Source organism: Tupaia chinensis, unplaced genomic scaffold, assembly GCF_000334495.1.
Source record: "Tupaia chinensis unplaced genomic scaffold, TupChi_1.0 Scaffold143775_1, whole genome shotgun sequence".
Classification (NCBI taxonomy): Eukaryota; Metazoa; Chordata; class Mammalia; order Scandentia; family Tupaiidae; genus Tupaia; species Tupaia belangeri.
In genome coordinates, this window is record NW_006203624.1 from 227,876 (window position 1) to 254,104 (window position 26,229).

At 39.6% G+C, this 26,229-nt stretch overlaps 2 protein-coding genes across 3 annotated transcripts in view; one reads left to right on the forward strand and one right to left on the reverse strand.

Moving 5' to 3' along the window:
* The window catches only part of SLC30A7 (solute carrier family 30 member 7), an 88,346-nt gene extending 87,619 nt beyond the window's left edge, over window positions 1–727 (reverse strand). Inside the window, exons 1-2 of the mRNA XM_006164973.3 lie at window positions 476–727; window positions 147–248 (exon numbers count right to left, since the gene is read on the reverse strand). Of these exons, the coding sequence (XP_006165035.1) occupies window positions 147–248; window positions 476–555 (182 nt within the window). The 5' untranslated portion in view covers window positions 556–727. The remainder of the gene's footprint in view (window positions 1–146; window positions 249–475) is intronic.
* A 666-nt stretch (window positions 728–1,393) lies between these two features.
* On the forward strand, window positions 1,394–22,234 carry EXTL2 (exostosin like glycosyltransferase 2). 2 transcript variants are annotated; one of them, XM_006164974.2, is made up of 5 exons: window positions 1,394–1,965; window positions 4,222–4,293; window positions 17,305–17,732; window positions 18,369–18,439; window positions 20,795–22,234. In XM_006164974.2, exons 2-5 carry the CDS (start codon window positions 4,289–4,291, stop codon window positions 21,278–21,280), a joined length of 990 nt encoding a protein of 329 aa, XP_006165036.1. In that variant the 5' UTR covers window positions 1,394–1,965; window positions 4,222–4,288; the 3' UTR covers window positions 21,281–22,234. The 2 variants fall into 2 exon arrangements, with proteins under 2 accessions (XP_006165036.1, XP_006165037.1); XM_006164975.3 differs by lacking the exons at window positions 1,394–1,965; window positions 4,222–4,293 and adding an exon at window positions 7,275–7,360.
* Window positions 22,235–26,229: the final 3,995 nt, after the last annotated feature.

The following is a 26,229-nucleotide window of genomic DNA, read 5'->3' on the forward strand; positions in this document are numbered from 1 at the left end:
AGGGTATGAGCAAACGACACAGCAGCAGAGGCACTGGCAAGGGTAAGACCTGAATCTCCAGGTGAGGAGCTACGTGGCACTAGGCAAACAGTGCTTCGTCTCCCCCACCCTCTGCTTCCGCCCCAACCATTTTCCCCTTTAGTTACCAGTTGCTCCAGATGCCGTACAGCAGTTCCACAAAAGCGAAAGATAGGTTCAGGCACAGGAAGAAAAACAGGTTCCGCGACGTCTTGTCCGACAGGATAGACCTAGGCAAGACACAAGTGGGCAAGAGCCGGGAGAGTCAGGGGATGGCGGGACCCCGAGGCTGGGCCCCCTGTCAAGATCCTCCCAGTTCACATCCTCCTTCCCTCACAGCAAGAGCTAAAGGGGGAGTCCAATCCCTGATGGTCCTTCCCCGGACCTGGGGAGATCCTTAGCTCTGGGCCTTCTTCCCTTCTGCCTGACAACCCCTCCCGCAAACAGCAACCCGCACCTAAACCAGCCCGAGATCTTGCCGAACAGATTGAACTTGGGTGGTTTGTATTCATCGTCCTTGATGGACAGGGGCAACATCTTCTCTGCCCGGCGAAGGGCCGGGTCTACTCCCCTCTAGAAATGGCTCCGTGGGGTGATGGCAGTGACAGTGAGACGCCTCAGACGGGAATCCCCAGCGCTTATCCGGGGCCGCGCGCCGCCGCGGGACAGAGACAGACCGAGACACACACCCGGGAACTCGCTGACTTCCGGCCCGGGCCGCGCAACGCGTCCTGGGACGGGAAAAAGAGAAGGCGGGGCTGTGGGCGGGGCCTTCGCGGCGGTGGGCGGGGCTTGAGACAAGGGCCGGGTGAGAGCTGGCCTGGGGCTGTCCAGGCTGCGCAAGGAGATTGCCACTGAGCAGGCATCGGTGTCTTATCTGCGGTGAAGTCACACCACCTAGACTCAGGAGGAAAACCCTGAGGGGACGACCTGCAGATTGGGCGGACTGGGAGTTCATAGCCCACTCACGCCCACCCCGACCGCCCACCACCAATGTTCCCGGATGCGCTGGGACCCAGGGCTGGCACTGTAGATACTTCCCCCCGTTTGGCATTAAATCCTGGAATCATAGGTGGCAAGCTGAAGGGTCTAGGCACCAACAGACGGCAGGAAGCGCAAGGGATGGTGTATGCTATGGGTACCCAAATCCTGGTAATCCACTGCACCTCCCAAAACAGCGCCTGGTCCTCCACGCGAGAGGCAACCAGTCTTCCGAAAAACTGTTATTTTTTTAAAACCCTTTTAAAAAAAAGATCCTACGAGGAAAATGCTCGAATTGAGATTTGGTCAATGCGTTGCTACCCGGGCTCTTGATTCAGTGAAACCCCGAAACTCTTGAATTCTTGCACGTTCCTTTCGCTTCCAGGTTATTCCTCCAGGCAGCAGGCATCGCTGTAATTCTTGTCACAACCTCACTGCCTATTTCATGGAAGTGCATGCAAGGGCTGACTCGTCCCCGGGCCGCGAGGGTGTCCAGAGAGTAGTGGGCGAGCCCAGCCTGCCTTTCCTGGGCACCCTCGATCGCTGAAACACTCCTGGCGCCTTTGCGCAAAAGTGTTTGGGTAAGGTCAGGTGGTCAGTCACATGAGTGATTTAAAGTTGTTACCTAGGGAGAGAAATGGGGAACTCAACGACTGGCTTTCAGAGGTGGGCTGGAAACTACAAAACTGAGCTTCCTGGGAATGTCTTTTAGGCTAACAGGAAGTGGAGCGTCACCGAAAGGGAGGGGCGTCCACTTGGGGACTGTCCCCTGCTCCAGGCGCTCACTTTGCGGGCGGCGCTTTTTCCCGGGTATCATTCCACCGAATGGGGCAGGGTCGTTGCAAGCCGCTTGATTTAGAAAAAAGAAAAACAGATAGGAGCAAGCGAGACGCCCCTTCCATTTTAGGATAACCAGGCTGCTAGCAAATAAATCGCCTGGTCCCACTGCAATCTTCTGCACTGAAGGTAAGGAGACAGTGAAATGTCCTCATGTTAAAGATATTTTGCAGTGAGACTATATGCATAAAATATTCGCAGTAAGGATTTATACACGTTTTGCTCTCTTTCTTGGAACTTCGTGTTTGTGCGTGTGGGGAGTACTAATTCGGTGGTTTGTTTTTTTTTTTAAAAATAATGTACTTATTCTGCAATTTTTTTACACGTTCATGTTAATTAAAGCTTCGGGAAAAACAGCGAGGTTCTGAAAATTTAGTTCTGGAAAGAGCATTTTGTTTTTGCCTTTCTTACTGTATATGTAATTGTTTTAAACACAAACATTTTTGATTAGTAGCATTTACTTTTTTTATGGAAGCATTTATTAGTACCAATAGACTTTGAATTTTACTGTACTGCACTGCTGAGGAAACATTAACTGGGTAAAAATTCAGTATAGTTTAAAAATAAATATTTTCATAAAAATTGGGCTTTTCTCCAAAACTGCTTCGTTTCGTTACACTGTAACTTGGGAGAGGAAATAGGACATACATAGAAATAATCACATTTCAGCAACTGATTTCCAGCATTCTCCTATGTCATCAAGGTCAGCTGCAATTTGAACCAGTATTTTTCTATTCTGCCTTTGAAAATGAACTCTATTTTATCCTATGTTGCTACAAATCACAAATTACTCAGCTGGTTTATGGAGAAACTTAGATTCATTACCCTCTTGCAAGTAATTTTGAAATAATGTCAGAAATGTAAACTAATTTAAGTTATTTTGATTTCCAGGGACTCTCAAATATCCCCACTCCCCACCCCACAAATATGTAAGATGGGTATTTCATGAGGACCTTCTCCTTTCCAAAAAGGGGCAATGCTAATTCATATCTTTCAGTCTTGGACAATATAATGACTGAATTCAAGATTAAAAGGATTTTATTTGCAATAAAAAGTATGGATAGACAATATGGAAATCAAGAAGAATTCATGAATGGAAAATGTTTGACTGTTCCTTGTCTGTTATCTTGAAATAGTATTTGTCCCACATGTGTCAACCTTTATATGTTGTCATGTCAAAGTTTGTTTCATTCATTCAGCAGTCATTTAATGAGTGTCTACTATGTGCCACACTGCAGTGGGGAGATAAGTCAAGCCAGACAACTTAAACTTCTTTTTCTGGAGAGAAGCAGCTAATGTGGCAAGGGAGAGATTATGGCAAGCAAACCAGTCCAGTATTATATTTTAGACCTGTGTCATCTTTAAGATCTACACAAGTGATGCTTTGGAGGAGTGAAGAGGGACATCTGTCACTCACTGAGTCCTTCCATGTATACTAAGACATTCCATTTGCCCTTTTAGTAAATTGTTTCATGATCATGGAAGATTCTTCAGTTTTATTCGAGTGTTCAGTATCTTGCAAGTCTCTAATCAGAGGCAGTTATCTGGAGACTCTTCATTAATTTCTTCATATGTTTTAAGATTGAATGGGTTTATGAGATTATAAAGTAGATATAGTAATGAACATTTTAAACTAGAAAATGAATTTCTATTCTGAATGTATTAATATCTTCTTATATCATCTGTCAATTAATTACATTAGGTCAACTATGTATACTCTATGGTAAGAAAAAAAAGAAAAACAGCTGCTCAGATGAGTGATTGAAGACTGTGAGAAGTGAAAGCAGAGAGAATTAAGAGGCAGAAGCTCATCTCTAGCTATGGTTCTAGCTCTTTTTGGGCAACAGTCAGCAAAGAATAGAAAGGATGCCATCTGTCATTCTTCAGTAATCGCCCTGGCATTTATCTGTAACCCTATTTTAGACCCTGTCATTTTTCAGATGCTTCAAAATTGAATGACTTGGAAAATGTGGTGAAAAAAACGAATTGGAATAGTTAAGAAGCCTATAGATATATATAAATTTAGAAACTGAATACAAATGCAAATCGCTAACATGTTCAAAGATTTTGTTCCATGGCATACATGATTTGGTTTCAAATGTATAAGCATTAGACAGTTGGGATGATGTGAGTTTGTTCAGCTTTGGACCCACAATAGAAAGATGGAAACAAAAATATAGCAGAGTTAGCACCAACCCTCACAGAAAGTCATGATCTGACTCATTACCTAAATGTAACTTTTTAGAACACAGAACAGCAAATTTTATTTTCTAAAAATAATTTAAAACTTATGGACAATGGCATTCAAAACATTGTGTGTTTTTTTTTTCTTATCCTGCTGAAAAAAAAAAATATCACAGAAAATTCATTGCTTTCCCTTAATAGTGCCCAGAGAGCCTGTTCTGATCAATTGCTCAAGCCACAAAGAAATTTTTTTAAAAGTTATGAAACAATGAGGTAAGTACCAGTATATTTTTGGCTTTTTAATTGCAGTAAACTGCATGTAAAATTTATGGTCTTAATCATTTTTTTAGAATTATTTTATTTAACTTCATTTTTAATTTGACCAGAGAGGGACAAAGAGAGAGAAAGGGAGAAAACAAGGCGCCAGGTCCAGGACTCAAGCCATGGTTGGCCATATGGGAGTCCAGCATCTTTAACCACCATACCACCTGCCAGCCTAGGTCTTAGTCATTTTTAAGTGTACAGTTGAGTGCTGTTGTTTTTGAGGCAAAAGGAGCCAAACTTATCCATTTTTTTTTAAGAAGTTATTACCGGGACCAGCAGTTAGCGTAATGGCTACGTCACTGAATTCCCATGTAGTTGACCGCGGTTCGAGTCCCGGACCTGGTGGCTTAAACTCATGCCAGGTGCATGTGCCTGCGTGCCCAAGATACCGAGAGGAGAATGGAGGAGAAGGGATTGCGGCATGGCCATCCCCATTGGGGGGTTATTTCTCACTTTCTGTCTCTCTCTCTCTGTCTTTCTGGCGGGCACACGCACCCTATAGCAAAAACCTCTCAAAAAAAAAAAGAAGTTATTACCTTAGGACAGGTGCACTTGCCAAAGAGAGAGAGAGTAAGAGGGAATGTGAAAAATCACTCCCTATGGCTAATGGCCACACCACAGTCCCTTCTCCTCCCAGGATCTTGCCCACACATGCACATGCACCTGGCATGATTTTCAGGCCACCAGGTCCGGGACTCAAGCCACGATCAGCCATGTGAAAGTCCAGCAGTGTAACTGCCATGCCATCTACTGGCCCCCAGTCACCTTCTTAAGAGTCTCAACTCCCAACACTGTTACGATGGCAATTAAATTTCAACATCAATTTTGTTTTTTCACTTTTTTTCCCTTTATTTTATTGCATTTTTTTTAGATGATTTTTGCTGTAAGGTGTGTGCACTCACTGGAGAGACAGAGCGAGACAAAAAGCAAAAATCAACCCCTAGGGGAGATGGCCACACCGCAATCTCCAGTCTCTTCTCAGGACTTTGGGCAAGAACACACATGCACTGGCGTGAGTTTTAAGCCCCAGGTCCAAGATTTAGACTGCAGACAACTATGTGAGAGTCCAGCAAAGTAACGATTACACCATCTTCTGGTCCCTTCCTTGCAATTTATTTGTTGCAGAAGCATGGCTGTTGGCCTTATAGAGTTTCACACATTGTATCTCATGGGATTGTTTAATTTTTTCTTGTTACCCTGGGTTTCCCACAAAATGGTAGTTAGATCTAGAGACCTGAATATATTCAGGCTTAATATTTTTTTGAAAAAATACTAATGCAAGTTTGGCCCAATAGCCTAGTGATTGACAGAGTCAAATCCTACACGGCCAACTATGGTTTGAATCCCAGCGCTGGAAGCTTGAAGAAAATGACAAACGCATGAGTGTGCATGCCCAAAGTCACAACAGGATACAGGAATGGATAAGAAAAGTTTGTAGTATGACCACATCCCATTGGGGGTCTTTTCTCGCTCTCTGGAAAGTGCACATGCCCTGTGGCATAAAAAATAAATTCCAACAAAAAGAAAAATACTACTGTTAGTATTTCCTTTTACTTCATATCAGGAAGTACATAATGTCTGGGTCTCTATTGTTTGTGATTTATGGGGGGGCGGGGAATCCTGAATTGTCAACTAGATCCATTAATTAGGGAGTTTCCAACATTTCAAAAGTGATTTTAGAAGACACTTCCTAGAGTCATTGTTTTATTTTTCTTATTTCTCTCTCTCATCTCCAGAGAGCACACAGCCCTACAGCAAACTAAATACCCATATCGGTAGATATATTAGACTCAAAATAACAATATAATAATATTATTTAATTCATTTTTATCTTAAGGCATGTTTACAGAGAATGCATAGGCAAAAGCTGTTTTAAAAGTAGTTGAAAGAATTCTTCAGTAGGATCTTGCCCACACATGCACATGCACCTGGCATGATTTTCAGGCCACCAGGTCCGGGACTCAAGCCACGATCAGCCATGTGAAAGTCCAGCAGTGTAACTGCCATGCCATCTACTGGCCCCCAGTCACCTTCTTAAGAGTCTCAACTCCCAACACTGTTACGATGGCAATTAAATTTCAACATCAATTTTGTTTTTTCACTTTTTTTCCCTTTATTTATGATAAAGCACATGTACATACCCTTGAAGAGAGGGGTGAACACTCTCCACAATATTGTGTCATGCCAAAATTCACCTCTTTCAGTCCTCCAGCCTGTTGGATCTTGGGCATTGGCATATATGCCCAGTGTGTTTCAGACTGACTGAGCCCAGAATTCAAACCATAATCACCATGTAGGATCCAGCTTCTCTTGCGTAGTGCCACAGAGCCAGCCCAGTTACATTTCAACATGAATTTTAAAGGAGAAATTTGAACCATAGCATGCATATAATATTTTCTGAACGGATTCTCTCTTCATCCGTGAATGGGCATTTTGTTTGCTTCTGCATTTTGGCTATTGCAAATAATGCTGCTGTGAGCACTGGTGAAACACCAGTATTTGCATCAAAGAAAAATTGTTTGCTATAGAGGTGTTTTGTTTCCTTGGAAATAAAACTTTGTACTTCACCCGGGGTCTATTATAAAATAGACAAATGTTTTCTGCTAGGTCAGATCCATGGACATAGTAGTTGAGATTAGAAAATGAAAAGCATCCCTATAAATTTGAAATATTCTTGAAGATGAGAACAAAGCTGAAAACATGGACTGCGCAGAAGCCACAGAAAGTACAAAGTGGCTTGGGTGTGAGAGTCAAGAATTTGGTTCTGACCTACCACTTTTTCTGTGGCTCAGGTAAAATCACTTGATCATCTTGGTCTTAGCTTTCTCATCTACAGCATAGGGTGGGTATATTTTATTTACCTTCTTCCTAAAGATCTGAAGCATTACCAATGTGAAGTATTGTTCAACAGGAAGTGGGAAGAGCTCTGACCACTTTCATTACTGTTGCTGAGCTCTGTGAGAATAGGACCTGGGTCTGCCTACTGTCCCTAGCGCTTGGCAGTACTGGGCACATGGTAAGCCCCTCTACGTATTCATTGACTGATCGACTGTCATAAATATTTTGACCTTTCCCTAAGAACATGAGTAATTCAATTGAGATTGCTTCTATTCTAGGTCTGATATCTAAAAATATTTTAAAGTCATAGTTCATTTGTATGAAATTCATTTCTCTTAGAGAAGTAATTGTAGAATGTGAGTTTATTGCTGAAAAGCAATATTGCGTAAAAAAGGATAGGCTTCCATAGACTATTCTAGGGTTTTGTTACCTAACCACCTTGCTGCCTCTCCATTTTCCTGTGACTTAAACAGGAGAGGTTCAAATGAAAAGGTCTAGTATCCTGGAATGGTAAAAGGTAATATGTTTTCAGATGTACTTGGGTCTTTTTTGACCCATTTCTGAAACTTATTTTGCATGACACTGTACTAAACTAAAAATGCTGTTCTATTTCTAAGCTTTCTTCTTAGGTTACATTGACTCCTTGGATTCCTATGAGTCATGATGTTCCTCTTGGGAATAAGGCCGCTCATAATCTTTCCCTGATATGTATCCATCAGATTGGTGAACTCCAAACATCACTATCATTATCATCCTTACTTACCATGATCAGTAGCTACATTTAATTGACAATTCCAGAAGACACGGCTAGATGGAACTTGCATCTATTGATAGCACAATCCAGACTTTGAAAGTAGAGAGGACCTCATTGTGTGTCTCAGTAACAAAAGACTGAATTGAAGAAGAAAAGGAGGCTTTAAAAAGACCGTAGAATATTTATTTGTTATTTCTCCATAAATTAATGATAGTACAGCAAACTCTAGTTAATTAGTAGTAGGCTTGAAGAATGTTGAGATGGATTGTGATGCTTTGTACAAGAAAGGGAAGAGAAAAATAGGAAATGCCAAGACTGATGAGCAGCTTCTGCTGTAGATAAGGGTATGGGGTTGAGGATGAAAATGGAGACACAGATACTTAATGTCTGATGTCCTTGTTTTAAATGCTGCCCTTCTTATTCATTCCAAACTCATTTGCCTGTGAAGTAAAGAAATGGCTCACTCAACCTAGCTGCTGGCAAGAGGACTTACTATTTAATGTAATCAGCTTAGAAATGCTCTCTCACAGCTTGCGGTGAGAAATGACCTGTTACAGCACATCTATCTATTCACATGTGACATCATAGTAAATGTAGCTATTAATTCTCGATATGGTTTAACAATTCATTTTCAGGACTATATATAGTCTCAGAAATGTAGTAAGGGCAGGACTAGCTAAGCCTTCTGAATGATGGGTTTACATTGGCTATCAACAATCTCTCTCTCTCTCTCTCACACACACACACAGAGAGAGAGAGAGAGGGAAAGAATAGATGTCTTCGGTAAGTTCACAGAAAATGCATTATTATGCAAGAACTATTGGGATCTGGATCCCACACAATCAAGCCCACAGTTCAAGTCCTAGACCTAGTGGCTTAAGAAACATGCTAAGTGCATGCCCAAAATTCCAATAGTAAGGAGATATGTAAGAAAAGGGATTGTGGCATGATTTATTCCTGGGGTGGGGGTGGGGTGGGGGGCTCTCACTGTCTCACTGTCTCTCTGGCAAGCACACATACCCTCTAGTAAAAAAGAAAGGAAGGAAGAGGAGAGAAAAAGGAAGGAAGGAAGGAAGGGAGACCAAACGAACTATGTATATATGGATTTCAAACTTTCACTAACTTTTGGAAGTTACCTTGTATATGTAGCTAGTTATACTGTTGATAGAAACGATAGATCACTTTAATCATAGTAGCTAGTCCATTACACAGTTGATCCAGATGGTAGGCGTCTAATTGATGCATTCATATTACTGTGGAATTGTCATAAACACAGCAAAATCATGAGTCGAATCTTAACACTACATGGACCCTTTTATTATTATTATTTGTATTATTATTATTGTTGTTATTATAAATCTATTTCTATTTCTGCCTTTTCTATTGCATTTTCTATTAACAGAATAATTTATGATTACTTGTGAAAAAAGTAATGGGAATTAAGAAGATCATTGTAAAGTTAGATGGGCTCTTTAGGAAAAACAGAAAGTGAGGGAAATTGTTCAGGAATAAGATGAAAGAATTATCAGAACATGAGAAGAGAGCTGTATGGCACTTCTAAATAAGAGAGAAAAGAATTTCCTGAATATGAGTAAAAAACCCTCCCCAGACTACTGTATTGTACCTAGAGGAGATTAGTGAAGGAAAGTGACCTTTCAGGTACTACTTCTGGCATCCTACCTTTTATAGTAAAGTAAATTTAGTTTATGCTGTTTAAGATTTCAATAGAAGAGGCAGTGGTGAACTGACTTGGGCTGTGTTCTGTTAGCTTTCTTTTCCTGGCAACCATATTAAAGTCTATGGTTTTTGTCACTTTCTGAACCCAAGCTAAATTTTTCACTTGTCAACTCACAGATGTTTAGTATGCTTACATCATGTGCTGCCTGCTTGATTAAGTAATATGGTTTTTGATTATCTTTACCTCATAAATCCCCTGGAGGAGATCCATGAGAATGACAGTATCTAACAAACGATGATTTTCCCTCAAGGCAAATCAGTTCTTCACCAAGAGCTTCTATAGTAACAGGGATCTTCAAAGATAATTTAATGTAGATATCTTTGAGAAGATGTGAAAACATCAGAGATCTGTGACATCTTTTATTTCACAAGTAGCTTGGCCACAGAATTGAAAGTAGGAAGATGGCCTGTGTGATCAGTACTGAAGGTCATGTTTCACGTTTCATGACTTTTGCTCTTCTGGTTACCAAACGGGTGATGACCCTTGTGTGCAGAAGAATTTCTTGGGTACTTTCCAATCCTAATTGAGTCTTTATATACTTTTTAAAAAATTTCACAGAGGACATATGCACCACCAGAGACAAAGAGAGGGGTCCAAGGGAATAAGCAACCTCCCAGTGAGCCAAGGTCACACCACAATCTCCTCTTCTCCATTTATCCATCCTGTTAGGCTCTTAAACATGCATGCACACATGACTGGCTTTCTTATATTTTTTGGAGAAGTTTTTGCTCTAGGGCACATGCAGTCGCCAGAAAGACAGAGAGACAGAAAGCGAGAAATCACCCCCCAGGAGGGATGGCCATGCCGCAATTCCTTCTCCTCTATTCTCTCAGGATCTTGGGCATGCACACAGCATGCACACACACACGCACCCGGTGTGTGTTTAAGCTGCCAGGTCCGGGACTCAAACCGCGTCAATGACGTGGAAGTCCAGCGACATAGCCATTATGCTAACTGCTGGTCCCCATGACTGGCATTTTTTTTTTTTTTTTTTAAGATTTTTGCTATAGGGCACATGTGCTTGCCCGAGAGAGATGGGTGTGTGAGGGGATATGAGAAGTCACTCTCCATGGAAGATGGCCACATTGCAGTTCCTTCTCCACTCTCTTGGGATCTTAGGCATGCACCCACTATGATTTTCAAGCCACCTGTCCAGGACTCGAACTGCAGTCAGCCATGTGAGAGAGAGCCTAGCACCTTAACCACTATGCCACCTGGTGGTCCTGGCCATCATGCTTTTTCAGCTGCCAGGGCCAGAATTCAAACCATATGGTCTGATGAGTGGGATCTATCTCCCTTAACCACAGGCTATAGGACCTGCCTGTAAATTTAGATTTTATTTGTGTTTATTCTGTTAAGGTTTCAGGCACTCACTCGGAAATTTAACACAATTTAAACATTGATTCCCTCACTCTATTCAACTAGAGTTATGAGCACTTACTCAAAACATGGCCATACACTGTTCAAGATTGTAAAGACTGAAGGAACTGCCTTCAAAATACAGTCAAACTGAATAAGGAGCTAATGGCACACTCAGTAGTCACAATACCTGGATGCCAGTCTAGTGGCACTTTGTTCAAAGGTCACAGGAACACTGAGGCTGGAGAGTAGTAAAGAAATATTCACAAGGAAGGTAGAATTTGAAAGAGATTGGGGGTTGGAGAATAGGACTTGGTAAGAAAGAGGGAAGGACTTTGTCAGTGGAGAAGACATAGCAGTGCATGAATTCATAGCTCAGCTTGCTGTATATCAGGATCATGGAGGAGTGCGCTTTTTTGGATCTGGTGCCACATGCCTCTTTGACTCAGCTAGAGTAATATCTGTCCTCTGCATGTCATAAGTTTGGCCGGAAAATGCTCATCAGGTGGATAGCTGTCTGATTCAACTCTCTTCTTGCATGTTCTTAGAAGGAAAGCCCAGGTTCTGAATCAGCTTCTGCATTCCACTGTGAAATGATTTTCTCAGTTGAAGGCCCTCTTCTGAGCATCTGTATTCTGTAATCATCAGTTTTTAGGCAAATGCATATTCTAGTGGATGAGCCAGAGGAAAAACAATCTGTGCCATATGAGGCAAATCTCATGGTGAAATGGCAGAATAGTTATCGTTCTTGACCATCTGTGGCGTCACAATGAAACTGACAGCTTCTCACTGTACAACACCAAGCCGTTCTTGCGTCTATTTTATGAGTCCAAGGATGCAACTAATCTTTGTTTTTGTTCTTGGCTTATTTGTTTTCAACTTCTCTCTGGTTAATTATTGCTTCTGCAGCCTGGAGAAACTAACCTGAGAAAAGAATTCTTAAATAGTGCTTTATTTCTAGAACTCTGATAGACAATATGATAAATAACTGAATAACAGGTCTTCAGAAATTCAGATTACTGTTACCAGCAGGTAGCATGGTGGTTAAAGTGCTAGATTCTTACATGATCAACCATAGTTCGAGTTCTGGACCTAGCAGCTTAAAAGTCACACCCAGTGCATGTGTGTGCATGCCCGGAGTCCCAGGAGGAGAAGATAGGAGAAGGGATTGCAATATGGCCTTCTCCCCTGAAGAGGTGATTTCTCATTTTCCATCTCATTGTCTCTGTTTCTCTCCAGTGAGCACACACACCCTATGGCAAAAACCTTAAAAACAGAAAACCAAAAAAAAAGAAAAGAAATTCAGACTGCCAGAGTCATTTTAAGGCATACATGAGAGAACTTATAAGTTGTTTCATAAATTTATTGTTTACTTCCTTATTCTAAGTCCTCATTTAAGAAAATTTCTTGTAATTTCAAATAATGCTATTCCAAAACCTACTTAAATTATCAGGTATTCAAATGTTTCTTGCATAATGACCTAGCAATGTCAACCCGAGGTTTAAAACCATGAGAAATGAAAACATGTGTTCACATGAAAACTTGTGCATGGATGTTCATAGCAAGAGTATTTCTAATAGCCTAAATGTAGTCACAACCCAAATGTATAGCAACTAATGAACAGATAAATAAAATGTGGTATATTCATTCAGTAGAATGCTATATGGCAATAAAAAAGAATTAGATACTAATATGTTCTACAACATGAATAAACTTTGAAAACATTGTGCTAAGTGAAAAAAGCTTGACATAAAAGGCATATATTGTCAGATTCCACTCATATAAAAATGTCCAGAATAGGTAAATCCACTGAGACAGAGAATAAATTGGTTGTTTCCCAGAAGCTAGAGTAGAGGAGCTCAGGGGCTAAGGGAAGTGAAAATTGGGAGTGACTATTAATCAGCCTGAGGTTTCTTTTTTGGAATGTTGAAAATGTCTTAGAATTAAATTGTGGTGGCCATCCTGTGGCCTGATGGTTACGTGTGCTGGATCCCACATGGCCAACTGTGTGGCTTGAGTCCTGGACCTGTGTATGTGTGCCTAAAACCTCAAAAGGAAGGAGAAATGGAGGAGACAGGATTGTAGCAGAGCCATGCTCCATGGGGGAGGGGGATGCTTTCTTGTTTTTTCCTCTCTCCTCCTTCCCCTCCACCCCCCCCCATCTCTCCCCACCAAATACATGTACCTTCTGGCAATTTTTTTAAAAAATTAAATTGTGGTGAGGGTTACAAAACTCAGAGTATATTAAAAGCCACTGAACTGTGTACTTTAAATGGGTAAATTTTATGGTTTGTGAAATCTCATTAAAGCTATAAAAAAAAAAAAGCTCCAACATAACAAGTATGAATTTTTATATTATCTCTCGGATACCTCAGTGACAGCTTTGCATATTAATTTTTTGTCACAGCCTTGCAGAATTTACAATAATGTAGTGGACAGAGTCATAGACTGTGCTATCAAAGGATCTAGATTCTTCTGCTGATCAGCCACATGTAGATGCATAACCATAGGCAAGTTCTTTATCCCTGGACCTCAGGTTCTAAGGAAGTTGCCGTAGGAACGCTCTGAGGTCCCTTTCAGCTGCATGTATGTGTTTGCGCAATGAAGCATATAAATATTGGAGCAGTTTCAGGGATGTGGCTTTGTACTGTATTGTTTGACTCTAACAAATAGCATCGAGGTTTTCAGATGCATCTCCCTAGTAGCCCTCCCATCATTTTCATTAGAAAACATATATGTAGAGCCGGGTTTCTCAACTTCAGCATTATTGGCCTGTTAGCGCAGGTAAATCTTTGTTGTAGGGGCCGTCCTTGTCACTGTAGGATATTTAGCAGCACCCTTGATGTCTACTCACTAATAGCAATGATACTTTCTCCCCAGTCGTGACCGTCAGAAATGTCTCCAGACTATACAGAATGAGCCCAGAAGGACAAAATTGTCGCTGTTGCAAACTCCTACTGTACGAGATGCTGGAAGAATAATGTTTCGAAAAAAACTCAAAGAATATGTTTTCTGCTTATAAAGAACTAATATGTTAACATAGGCACAAAAAAAAATACCATTGGCGGGAAGTTTGATTTTTCAGATGATAAGAAAAGGAAAGATTTTTGCTTTGTTTTGCTGACATTAACTGTGACTATTAAAGTTATATTTAATCTATAATCAAGAGGATGGAAAAAGGACAGAAAGGTAGTAGACTAAGAGCTGTCATGCCATTTTTAAATAACCTTAGGTGTCAGTAAATATATACAGACACAATTTTAAAAAGGAAAAAAAACAAGGACTGGCCCCATAGCACAGAAGGTAAGCAGTGTGCAGAGAGCCAGATCCCACATGGCCAACCATCGTTTGACTCCTGGCCCTGGTGACTTGAAAAACACACTGGGCACATATGCATGCATGCCCAAACTCCTAACAGGATAGAGAAAGGGAGGAAAGGAATTATAGTGTGACCTTACTGTGGGATGCTTTCTCTTTCTTGCCCCACCCTTCTCTGGTGAGCACATGTGCCTTCTGGCAATTAAAAAAAAGAAAAAGTAAAAAACTGAACCAGAAAGGAAAATTTAGGAATTGAAGGCAAGAGAATTGGGAGGTACCTACATTTACAAATTTCTTGATTCCTTCCGTGTAAGACTTACATCATCAAGATACATATGTACATACACACACATACATATATACATACGTATGTTTCATATCTCCCATTCAAAACTCAAAGTTATGAATTCAGTGATGATTCTTTCTCCCTAGAAAAGAGCAGAAGAAAGCTATAAACTATAAAATCTATGTAGCCATAAATTCATGATGACTCTCCACACTGTAGTGAAGCTGTTTCTAATGAGCCTACTAGAGAGTCCCAGACTTCCTCTGTTCTCAGGGTACATGCACTGCTTGCACCGCATCTATAAAGTCGCTGCACTTCTGGATTTTCTATGCAAACTAAAAATTTACATAATTTTGTTGGGCTGCATTATTTAATGAATGCCACATTAAATATTTACGCTATGTTTCTAAAGACATAAATTATTCATGTCTCCTGAAACCTTCCTGATACAGGTAAAAAGGGGATTAGAAGCTATCTGAAAGAGGAAATTTCTGTGATGGGCTCAGAGGATAAACTCCTACTTAGAAGTGTAGATAAAGGAGAATGAGGCATTCGTGTAGTTATAGTAAGCTCTAGTGATTAATCTATTACTTTTTCTAGACCAAATCTGCCAGATAGTAAGTTATTAGTGTCTACATTAGAGACTAGAAACATTCTATGTAAGTTTTATAATATGCTATTTCTACTCAATTGCAGAAAGTGAACATAAAGATCTTCTTAATCATAAGATACTTTAAGCTGATTGTCACAATGATGCTTTGCCATGAGTGCCTATAACTGGCCATTTTTATGCAGAACTAAAAATATAATGCAGCCTGTTTTAGACTCAAAATTAAAAGGATTTTTAAATCCTTTGAACCAAGATTATTCAGAATGGTTTGTCGTTGGTTGACTACATTAATAGCATGTGTTGTTTTAGTGAGAGGGTACATAAAATGAAAATGTCTTAAATTACTGTCCTTGAAAAATAATCATGGTAAAGCTGAGATTACTTCAAAAATAGTGCATTTTATTCATATCTTAGAGTAAGGTCATGATAGAAGGGAAAAAGACAAAATTGCTTTCCTTAATAGAACAAGCTACAGAGAAAGTCCAGGAAAGAATGCCCTTGAAACCTCTCTGAAAAGCTTTCTGTGCTTTTCAAATGTGAACTGCTGAGAAGTGAGAGCTGCCCAAGGGCAGTGGCCATCACCCAGTCCTTGTGAGTAAGCTTTTCCTTTGCTTGCCCATGCCGCAGTATACTGTTACATCACGGCGCGTAGGCCCCTGTCCCTCTCAGAATCCTCCACTCAGTTCTGACAGACTTGAAGGAAAGATGTAAAAGACATGATCTATATCACTACTCTATGTCTTGAACTATAGAGAGAGAAAAAACCCTACAGTTACAAAGCATACTTCACAACAGGAAACAAGTTTACAAAAATATGATGACAAACTCCTCGAAGACAAACAAAAGGTTGATGGGACATCATTAGGAAAGTAAAGTGAGATTTTGCTTGGAATGTAATATTCTATAATAGAAGAGGATTTAGAATATAGCCTTAGGATGGCCTAAGGATGACTGCATTGCTTAACTTCAACCACAGGATGTGAAATAGAGCTTAGACCTTGCTGTGTACATATATATGCAGTGTGTTTTTTCTTTCTTTTCTTTTTTTTTTGGAGAGGTTTTCGCTATAGGGCGCATGTGTTTGCCAGACAGACAGAGAGAGACATAGAGACAGAAAGCGAGAAATCACCCCCCAGAGGGGATGGCCACGCCGCAATCCCTTCTCCTCCATTCTCCTCTCGGGATCTTGGGCACGCACGCACACGTGCCAGGTGTGAGTTTAAGCCACCGGGTCCAGGACTCGAACCACGGTCAATTATGTGGGAGTCCAGCGACATAGCCATTACGCTAACTGCTGGTCCCTGCAGTGTGTTTTTTAAGAAAGAACCAAAAATGAAATGTACAGAGTCAGTGTTATTTATACCAGGAAGAACTGAGAGAGTAGTTCTGTGCAGTTAGCATATAACAGCCATGGGTTGGCAGTAAGAAGTCTTTTTTAGCTTTATTGTATTTGTCTCTCGGAAGCAATAGGTGAGAGAATCTGTTTGAATAGCCTAAGGAGAGAAATTATCAAAAGTAGTAAGAAGGGATAAACTATGGATCAATTTAAATGATGAGGAATAATATTTCATATATCTCATTCTTGTTGATTCTTTTTTTTAAGATTTATTTTATATTTTATTTATTTATTCATTTATTTTAATTTGACCAGAGAGAGACAGAGAGAGAGAGAAAAAGTGAGAATGCAAGCCACCAGGTCTGGGATTCAAACCATGATTGATCATGATGGGAATGTCTATTACCTTAACTACCCTGCCACTTGCTGGTCCCTCATTATTGTTGATTCTAAAAGATGTGTTTTTTTAACTTTTATTTATTTCTTCCATTAGTGAGAGAGAAAACCAAAACAGATACAGCATCCCCAACAGGACCAGAAGGGAGGCAATATTAGATCATCTTTTTGCTTTCTTAGGCCAAATTGCCTTGTCTAAGAAGATGGGAGAAATGAATTTGAAACAACTAATATAAGATTGACTTCTCACCGAAAAGCATGATAAAATACATGGTGAAGAGTAAGAATGCTAATGTTCTGCATTTTATTCTCATTTCTAATCCAGGTGTTGTCACATCTGCAAACTTCCCGGGAGAGTCATGGGGATCCGAGTGCTTCGTTTCTCTTTGGTGGTCATCCTTGTGTTATTACTGGTAGCTGGGGCTTTGACCACTTTGCTTCCCAATATCAAAGAAGACAAGATGCTCATGTTGCGTAGGGAAATGAAATCCCAGGGCAAGTCCACCCTGGACTCCTTTACTCTCATAATGCAGACGTATAACAGAACAGATCTCTTATTGAGGCTTTTAAATCATTATCAAGCAGTACCACACCTGCACAAAGTGATTGTGGTATGGAACAATATTGGGGAGAAGGTACCAGATGAGTTATGGAATTCTCTAGGGCCTCACCCTGTCCCTGTGATCTTCAAAGTACAAACGGCAAACAAGATGAGAAACCGACTTCAGGTCTTTTCTGAAGTGGAAACCAATGGTGAGTTGCAGCTGGTTCTCAGCCTGAAAGGGCTACAGCTAAGCAGAGCGTGTGTGTTGGGGGGAAGGTATGCAGATTTCTGATCCATAGTCTACGTTACAATGTCTGGAGAAAATGGGGGAAGTTAATCGTAAGAGAGCACTTTGAAAAGCTTACAGGGCAGTTTCCAAGATGTCAAGAAGCAGTTTCCTGGGGAGGAAATCACATACATCTTAAAACAATGACAAAGAAGTTAATATTGTAAAAATAGATATGCTCTAATTGCATACTGTTGCATGACAGGGGTAGTAAAATGCCATTTGTCTTATGCTTTATGTATTTCTTGCCACTCTGCTTTTCCTCCCACTCGTAGCTATTTCATGAGTTTGTAATATGTTTAAAAGAATTGTGGCTTCATTTATTTGTGGGTTCATTACTTTTTAGGATGATAGATGATAACTATATGATTATTTTCCATCCAGCCATTATGAAGTCAATTACAATTTGCAAAAAGTTTCTCTACTAGACACATCTTTCCAAGAATACATTTCATTTCTACTACTTCACTTGAATGATCAACATAGACATTATTGTATCTCACTAGTTTTGTTTTTGTTTCCAAACTGTTCAACTTAATTTTTTTTCCTTTCATGTCAGCGGTGTTAATGGTGGACGATGACACTCTCATTAGTGCCCAGGACCTTGATTTTGCCTTCTCCGTTTGGCAGGTAATGTTGTTATATCCTTTATGAAACCATTGGCATCAAGTCTGGTCTAATGCTTAACCAGGGCTATATAGTTTAGTGTGGGAGTTACATTATAATATTGTATATAACTTCCTGTAAAGGAAAGAAAGTATTTTTCCACAAAATTTAATCTGGTTCTGAGACTATATGTTTAAAAATTCTGCAGTAATAATACTACATGCACCATTGTGGTGTCAAGATTTTTGTTTTGTTTTGTTTCCTAAATCCTAGATCAGATAAATAGACATCAGTTACTTAATATCTTATAAATGCAGCCCTTCTTATGGAATATGTGTTATTTATAGTTGGCCATTAGAAGTAATACTACCATTACCTGAAACCAGACTGCATATGAATACTCTGAATTCCTGTCAAATAATGAAACACTATGCTGCCCAATAAATGGTCTAATTTGCCCCATAGTCACTTTCCTTAATTAGCTACTTGGGATATAACAATATTAGATATTAATAGAAAGTGGTCACAGTACTCTACAGATATCCACATTCAAAAAATTAGAGTTTTTAACTTCATGCCTGGTGTATTGATCCACAAATTGAATTTTTTCCATATCAGCAGTTTTTACTAGGACTGAAAATAAAAACTTTCTTAGGCAAAAAAGGAAGAAAAAGTTCTAGTGTAATACTTTAGCTGGGAGATTTCTGTTTAAGGTTAAAAAAAATACAAAAAAAAATTAATTTACCCCAAATGGGGAGGGAGACAGAATATGAGGACTGTGGTTAATTAAAGCAGTCTGAATAAACCTCAATTAAAGATGTATAAATAGGATTTTAGGTTTTATTCATAAAGCTGACAACTTTAGTCCATTGCCCAAGAAGTTGTGATCCCTTCAATTCAGTGCAGGCCGTGCCCTCCGAAGTACAGCGATCTGGGGCTTATAGACAGGCAAGATCAGAGGAGACGTTCGTCTGTGTCTTTGCACTTGCCCGTTACTCCACCTCGGTGCTTTCCCGTTTCCTTCTCTACATCTGTGAAAGTCCTTTCACTCTCCCAGATGGTGTAAATGGCACATCTTCTCTGAAGCCTCCCAGCCTTTATCCCCCAGCCCCTGACCTTCCCCTTTGCCTCCCAGCAGCACAGTTGTCATTCTATCCTCACTTTTCCCATCAGATTAGCCCAACTGCATCTGCAACTTTCTCACAGAGTCTTAATCCCTTGTTCACATGTCGGTATCATACCCTCTCTAGACTGTAAGCTCTTTGAAATGGGATTTAATTTACCCTCGTGTGTGTGTGTGTGTGTGTGTGTGTGTGTGTGTGTGTGTGTGTGTGTGTGTGTGTGTGTGTGTGTGTGTGTGTGTGTGTGTGTGTGTGTGTGTGTGTGTGTGTGTGTGTGTGTGTGTGTGTGTGTGTGTGTGTGTGTGTGTGTGTGTGTGTGTGTGTGTGTGTGTGTGTGTGTGTGTGTGTGTGTGTGTGTGTGTGTGTGTGTGTGTGTGTGTGTGTGTGTGTGTGTGTGTGTGTGTGTGTGTGTGTGTGTGTGTGTGTTCCTAGTTCAGTGTCTGTTCAATAAATGAATGTAACCCTCTGAATTATTTATGGGATTAATGAAACCTTTCAGCGCTGTGGTTCTTACCACGTTCTCATGCTTTACGACTTTCTTTTGCTTGCTGGTTTTCCGTCATTCTCCTTAATTACTATTGCTTTGCTGCTATCTAGTGCTCCTTCAAAGATCCTGATACATCTTTCATATGTCTCTCACACGCGCACAAATATAATTTTATATACTTGTGTTATCTCTTATTTTTTAAAGGGAAGGACTCAAACTGAAAAGGGATAAAACGTTGTTTAAAATCAGCAATGACTTTCAAGAACATCGATGTCAACATGGAAAAACAGTAAAATTATATGTGTAGATCCAGAGTTGTATGTACTCCTAAGAGTATGAAAAGGTTTCCAAAATGATTGCATTGTATCTTATCTCTGAATAAATAGCATTCCTAAAAGTATCTTATCGCTGAATAAATAGCATGCCTGCAATCAACTTTTTGTGCAGCAAATATTGAAAGACTAGACTCTTTGATGACTGGGATTTATTAACATCAGATAATATTTGAATTAGGAGAGCATGTGTGAGAGTAGAAAATTTGTTTTCAGAGCACTTTGGGTTGTGATGGAATTTGATCTGTAAACTTACCAGGACATAGATTTATGAAGTTGCCCAGAGTTAGATGAAATTGAAAAGTAGAAACCAGACATAAAGAAAAATAGCAAATCAGTTTCATTTTCTCTGCAATACATCATTGCCTCCTTCACTGTATCCATTCTTAAAAAAAGAAAAAAAAAGCCACACTTAATTATTGTGTTCCTCTCTTTTCAGCAATTTCCAGAACAAATTGTCGGGTTTGTTCCTAGAAAGCATGTTTCTACATCAGGTATCTACAGTTATGGCGGTTTTGAACTACAGACAGCAGGGTTTGGAAATGGTGACCAGTATTCCATGGTGCTGATTGGAGCCTCATTCTTCAATAGCAAATATCTTGACCTTTTTCAAAGACAACCTGCGGTAGTCCATGCTTTGATAGATGAAACTCAAAACTGTGATGATATTGTCATGAATTTTATCGTTGCCAAGCACACTGGAAAGACTTCAGGGATATTTGTGAAACCGGTAAACATGGGCAATCTGGAAAAGGAAACTAACGGTGGCTATTCTGGAATGTGGCATCGAGCTGAACACTTTCTTCAGAGGTCTTACTGTCTAAATAAGCTTGTTAGTATCTATGACGGCATGCCCTTAAAGTACTCCAACATTATGGTTTCCCAGTTTGGTTTTCCATATGCCAATCACAAAAGTAAAATGTGAAAGGAAAACAAAAACAAACCTGAAAACTGCTTGGTATTTGTGTAACTTTTTCATGCTATGTATTTTGTTTTGTAAAGCAACATCATGAACTTTTATCTACTCCAGAAGTCTACAGTAGCAAAAATGAGTAAATGCTTCTAGGATATGAAATTCACATTGACTTCAAAAACCAAGAAGCTGGTCTTATCCAGATAGACCTTCTTGTGAAGAGTTTTCATCTAAGGATATAAAGCCTTGATCAGCAATTTTATAGTTTACATCCTAAGACTGTTTTGCAATGTCTTTGACTCCTGGCATTTGCCTTAAAGACCTTCTATAGCAAGGTGTTCCAGGATCAAACACCTACGGTTGGCTTTTCCACTAAAGGTTCATTGTTTTAATGTGAAGCCTGAAATGCCTCTTTGGCAAAAGCCATGTGAGGAGGGAATAGTGTTAATCCCATAAAAGCAGAAGGAAAATTTGTGGTTACCAGTGTTTCCCTCATGGCCCTTCTAGCTGGCTCTTCAAGGAATACCATAGCCAGCATGGTTTTGATACAGTCATCAGTGCTTTTATTTTGTTGATCAACCTGTTGTAATGCGGAGGGATAATTTAGTAGCTAAAGGACATGTAGTTGTTTGCTTGATTTTTGTGAACATTTACTGCATGGATCCACATCACATACACACTCACAAATGCAACCTATATGCAACAAGGAATAATATGTTACTAGATTCAGACAGTATATTTTCTCTCTGAATCTGACCTTGAGAATGTACATTAATTCTTTATACTTTACATAAAGTATCTGTTGTCTAAGAAACATGTATTTAAAAACTTTTCTGAAAGAATGATTTAATTAGACACTGGCAGAAATTAAAACCCTTAGTATCAAAATAGCTTTATTGTTAGAGCATAAGGTTATCTCATGGACACTAAAGAATTGTGTGTATATTAAACACAAAGTCAAACACTTGCATTCTGAACTTCTTTCTTAAAAAAAAAATTTAAAAAAAGAAAGAAACACCCAGGGATTATTTATAAGGATTAAATCTCAATTACATAAATACAGGAAAACATGTGAACTGAGTCCTAGCAGAATTCTCTGGGGAGTCTCCATCAGTTAATTGTTAAGGTGGCCCACTCTCTGTTATTTGAATCAGTACCTGTGTTACCCAGTGTCTTTTCACTACCGGTGACAAAAAATATTTCATTAGGCTTCATTTATGACTTTTTCTTCCTCTTCCTTCTTTACCTACTCCTTCTCCTTTCATTAATACCAGCATATTCTCAAAATTGTAAAGCTATGAGAATATGCAGATAATCATGTGCAATATTCCAATAATGGGCTTTGTACATAGTTCAGTATCTATATATTCTTTTTTAAAAAATGTTTTTGCCATAGGGTGTGTGTGCTTACTGGAGAGAGACAGAGAGGGAGGGGAAGCACCCCCACCCCGCGGGGGGGACAGCCATCATGCTGTAGTCCCATTTCCTCTATTTTCCTCTTGGGATTCTGAGCACACATATATACATACCTGGTGTGATTTTGTGATTTTTCCACCAAGTCTGGGATTCACACTGCAGTGGGCCCTGTGGAAATTTGACATAACCATTCCACCATCTGCTTGTCTCAGCAACTCATGTTTTTGAGTTCCACAAAAGAGAGACAATCAGGTTATCTTTAAACTGCATAAGAGAAGCAATATGGCCTAGGGATTGAGTATGCAGGCTTTACCATTAGAGTACATGGACTCAAATCCTTGCTAGACCTCATATGTACTTAGCCACTCAAGGGCCTCAGTTTTCTCATCCACAAAATGAAAATAAATAATATCTACCTGGGCTTGGTTTTTAGGAATAAAGGAGATAGCTTACATAAATATAACACAATGCTTAGCTCATTTTACATCGTTCAATAAATGAAAGGTATTGGGATGATAGTGTATTGATAGTAATGGCAATATAACTCTCCACCTAGCTATTAAAAATCCTATAACTCTCCACCTAGGTATTAGAAAGGCCCCTGCATCCACTCATAAGATATTCAGGAAGTTTTTTCTATGCAATGAGGTGCAAGGGACCATGGCAATATTCTATTATTTTCAATATTTTATTTATTTCAAATACCTTTTCTCTTAAAGGGAGTACCTGCATGTTCAGAACAATATAAAGAAGAAATTAAAAGCCTACTATCCATTCAAAAATGGTATTTTTGTGTGTATTCCTACAAACTTCTTGATATATATTTAAATAACATGATTTGTTCGGTGTTTCATTGTATAGATAAACCATAATTTATGTAATCCATCATTATATTACCATTTAGTTTGATCATTTATTTCTGTAACATCTGAATGAGGGGCCTTGCTTTGAACAGACACCTTTGAACATATCTATAAGGTTTTTTTTTAATCAAATCCAACTCCAAGTCCATTTAACACCTGAATCTATCTAGTAGTATTTGTGCTTCTAGGATTTTTGATACATATTACTAAATGCCTCCAGAAGTGTTACCATTGCTACCCTATTACTATCATAGCCAAAAACACCTTTTTCCTGTCCAGGAAGGGAAGAGTAGGAGGGAGTGAAAGATAAAGCTGTGATGAGGAAGAATATGGAGGTGCAGGCTCTCAGGGGATGCTACAATTACATAGATGCTGACATCAGATCATTCTCTATCCTATGTGCTTCTACTGAAGTTCTCTTAGCGCAGTGTTCTGTCTTCCTTCCCTGTCTTCTCCATTCCCTCCTTCATACTTCCTTTCCATAGGTCCTCTCCTCCTTTTCAAAGGCCCTCTCATGCTATAAAATTCAGATTTTTAAAAAATATACTTAGTGTGGAGACCAGCAGATGATGTAATGGTTATGTTGCTGGATTCCCATGAGGTTGACCACAGTTCAAGGCGTGGACCCAGCAGCTTAAAACTCATGCCAGGCTCATGTAAGTGTGTGCCCAAATCCAGAAAGGGGAATGGGAGAGAAGGGATTAAGGCATGGCCATTCACCCTGGGGGTGATTTTTCACTTTCTGTCTCTGTCTCTCTGGCAAATGCAATGGTCCTACAGCAAAAATCTCTAAAAAAAGAAAAAGAAATTATACACAGACCACACACACACACACACACACACACACACACACACACACATATACACACAGAGGGAGAGAGACTTAGTGTGGATGAAATGAAAAGGACATTTGATACACTAGAGTCCTGGCTTCTCTTAATTTCCTCGTCTGTGGGATAGGGATGAAAGTACCTGCCCTAAAATTTGACAGGTTGCTTTTGTTATTAGGGGGTCTCACAGAAGGGATTTGTAGTATCAGAAAAATAAAAGAATTTTTATAAACCCATCACCGATAAAGAATAGCTGAACTCAGAGTTTTAAAAACCTTGATTGCAAAGTAATAACCTATCAAATGATACCTTAGAGAATAAAAAGGAGCGAGGATGTACAAGCACTGAGAACAACTTCAGGAACCCACTTTAGCTATATCTCAGAAAGAATATTAACCACTTCAAATGAAGTCTTTATCTCATCTATTTCTTCTATTTGAAAAGAAATTGAATTCCTGATTAGAATATTTTAAGTAGTTTTAATTTTTTAAATCTAAAAAAATAAACACTGCCTTGCTTTATGCAGTGATTGTTAACCTGGACCGATTCTGTCCCCCAGGGGACATCTGGCAATGTCTGGAGACATTTTTTATTTCTCCCGGGGCACAGTGCTGGCACCTAGTGAGCAGAGGCTGCTAAACGTCCTTCAATGAATGCACAGAACAGGCTTCACCACAAAGGATAAAGCATCGCAAAATGTCACTAGTGCCAAAGTTGAGAAAAACATGTTTGGTATTGTATTACAGAATATTCAATTAGTAATATACCTATATAGCACACTATCACAATGCAAGTTGCATTTCTAGTTTTTTTCTGTATATAATGTCTATTGGAACAATTTTTTAAAGAGCTTTTTGCCCCTAGGGCATGTGCGCTCACCAGAGAGAGAGAGAGAGAAATCACCCCTCAGAGAGGATGGCCACACCACAGTCGCTTCTCTTCCATTCTCCTCCTGGAATCTTGGGCACACACATGCAACCGGTGTGATTTTCAAGCCACCTGTTCTGGGACTTGAACTGCAGTTGGCCATGTGGGAGTCCAGCGATATAATCACTACACCATCTGCTGACCCCAGAATAGGAAATTTAGGGGGAAAATGTGCTTCTATTACTGATAAGACTTCTGGTGCCTGATTCTGTGACCTCAACCCTCATCAAAGTGTCAGAAATTTTCTTGGTTAAGGTTTTTTTTTTTTTTTTTTTTTCTGATCCATAAGCCTCTTCCTAATTTAACATCTAAAGAAACACACAATGAAGCTTGATTTTTCTGGGGAGAACATATGAATAACTATATTTCTGGCATACTACAGAGCAATATTGTGTAATACACTGTATGTTGATAATGTCTCTAGTTAGAGAAAGCTGAGATGATTGAGTTGAAATAACTAAATTACATGCATGTTTATGCATACATATTTATGTGTGTTTAAATAGTATTGGTTTAAACAATAAACATAATACACAACAATGAAAATAATTTATATAAGAACAAAACCTGAGGGATGTGGTGGTACAGGCCCTCATGCATAGTTGTTGGGGAGCTGGAGGATTGTCTCATCAAGAAAGAATCCTGGGAACCGGCAGTTAGCGTAATGTCTAGCTGGTAGTGTGATGGTTAAGGCAGCTGGATCCCACATGAGTGACTTCAGTTTGGGTCCCAGACCTGACAGCTTGAAAAATGCCCACCACTTACCCAAAAATGCATATGGTAATGTCTTTGACTTGATTAATTGGGAAAGACCATATTGTACACTATAAAGATGTAAAGTGATCATTTTAATTATTTTAAAAGGGGGAGAGGGAAAAAAGAAAAATACCCAACAGTACATGTGCATGGGTACCCAACATCCCAG

Excerpts from the sequence above, each read along its gene's own strand:
- EXTL2 (XM_006164974.2), top strand. Across the intron at positions 17,733-18,368 it reads TTCTGAAGTGGAAACCAATG|CGGTGTTAATGGTGGACGAT; the intron begins GTGAGTTGCAGC and ends CTTTCATGTCAG. Across the intron at positions 18,440-20,794 it reads TTGCCTTCTCCGTTTGGCAG|CAATTTCCAGAACAAATTGT; the intron begins GTAATGTTGTTA and ends CTCTCTTTTCAG.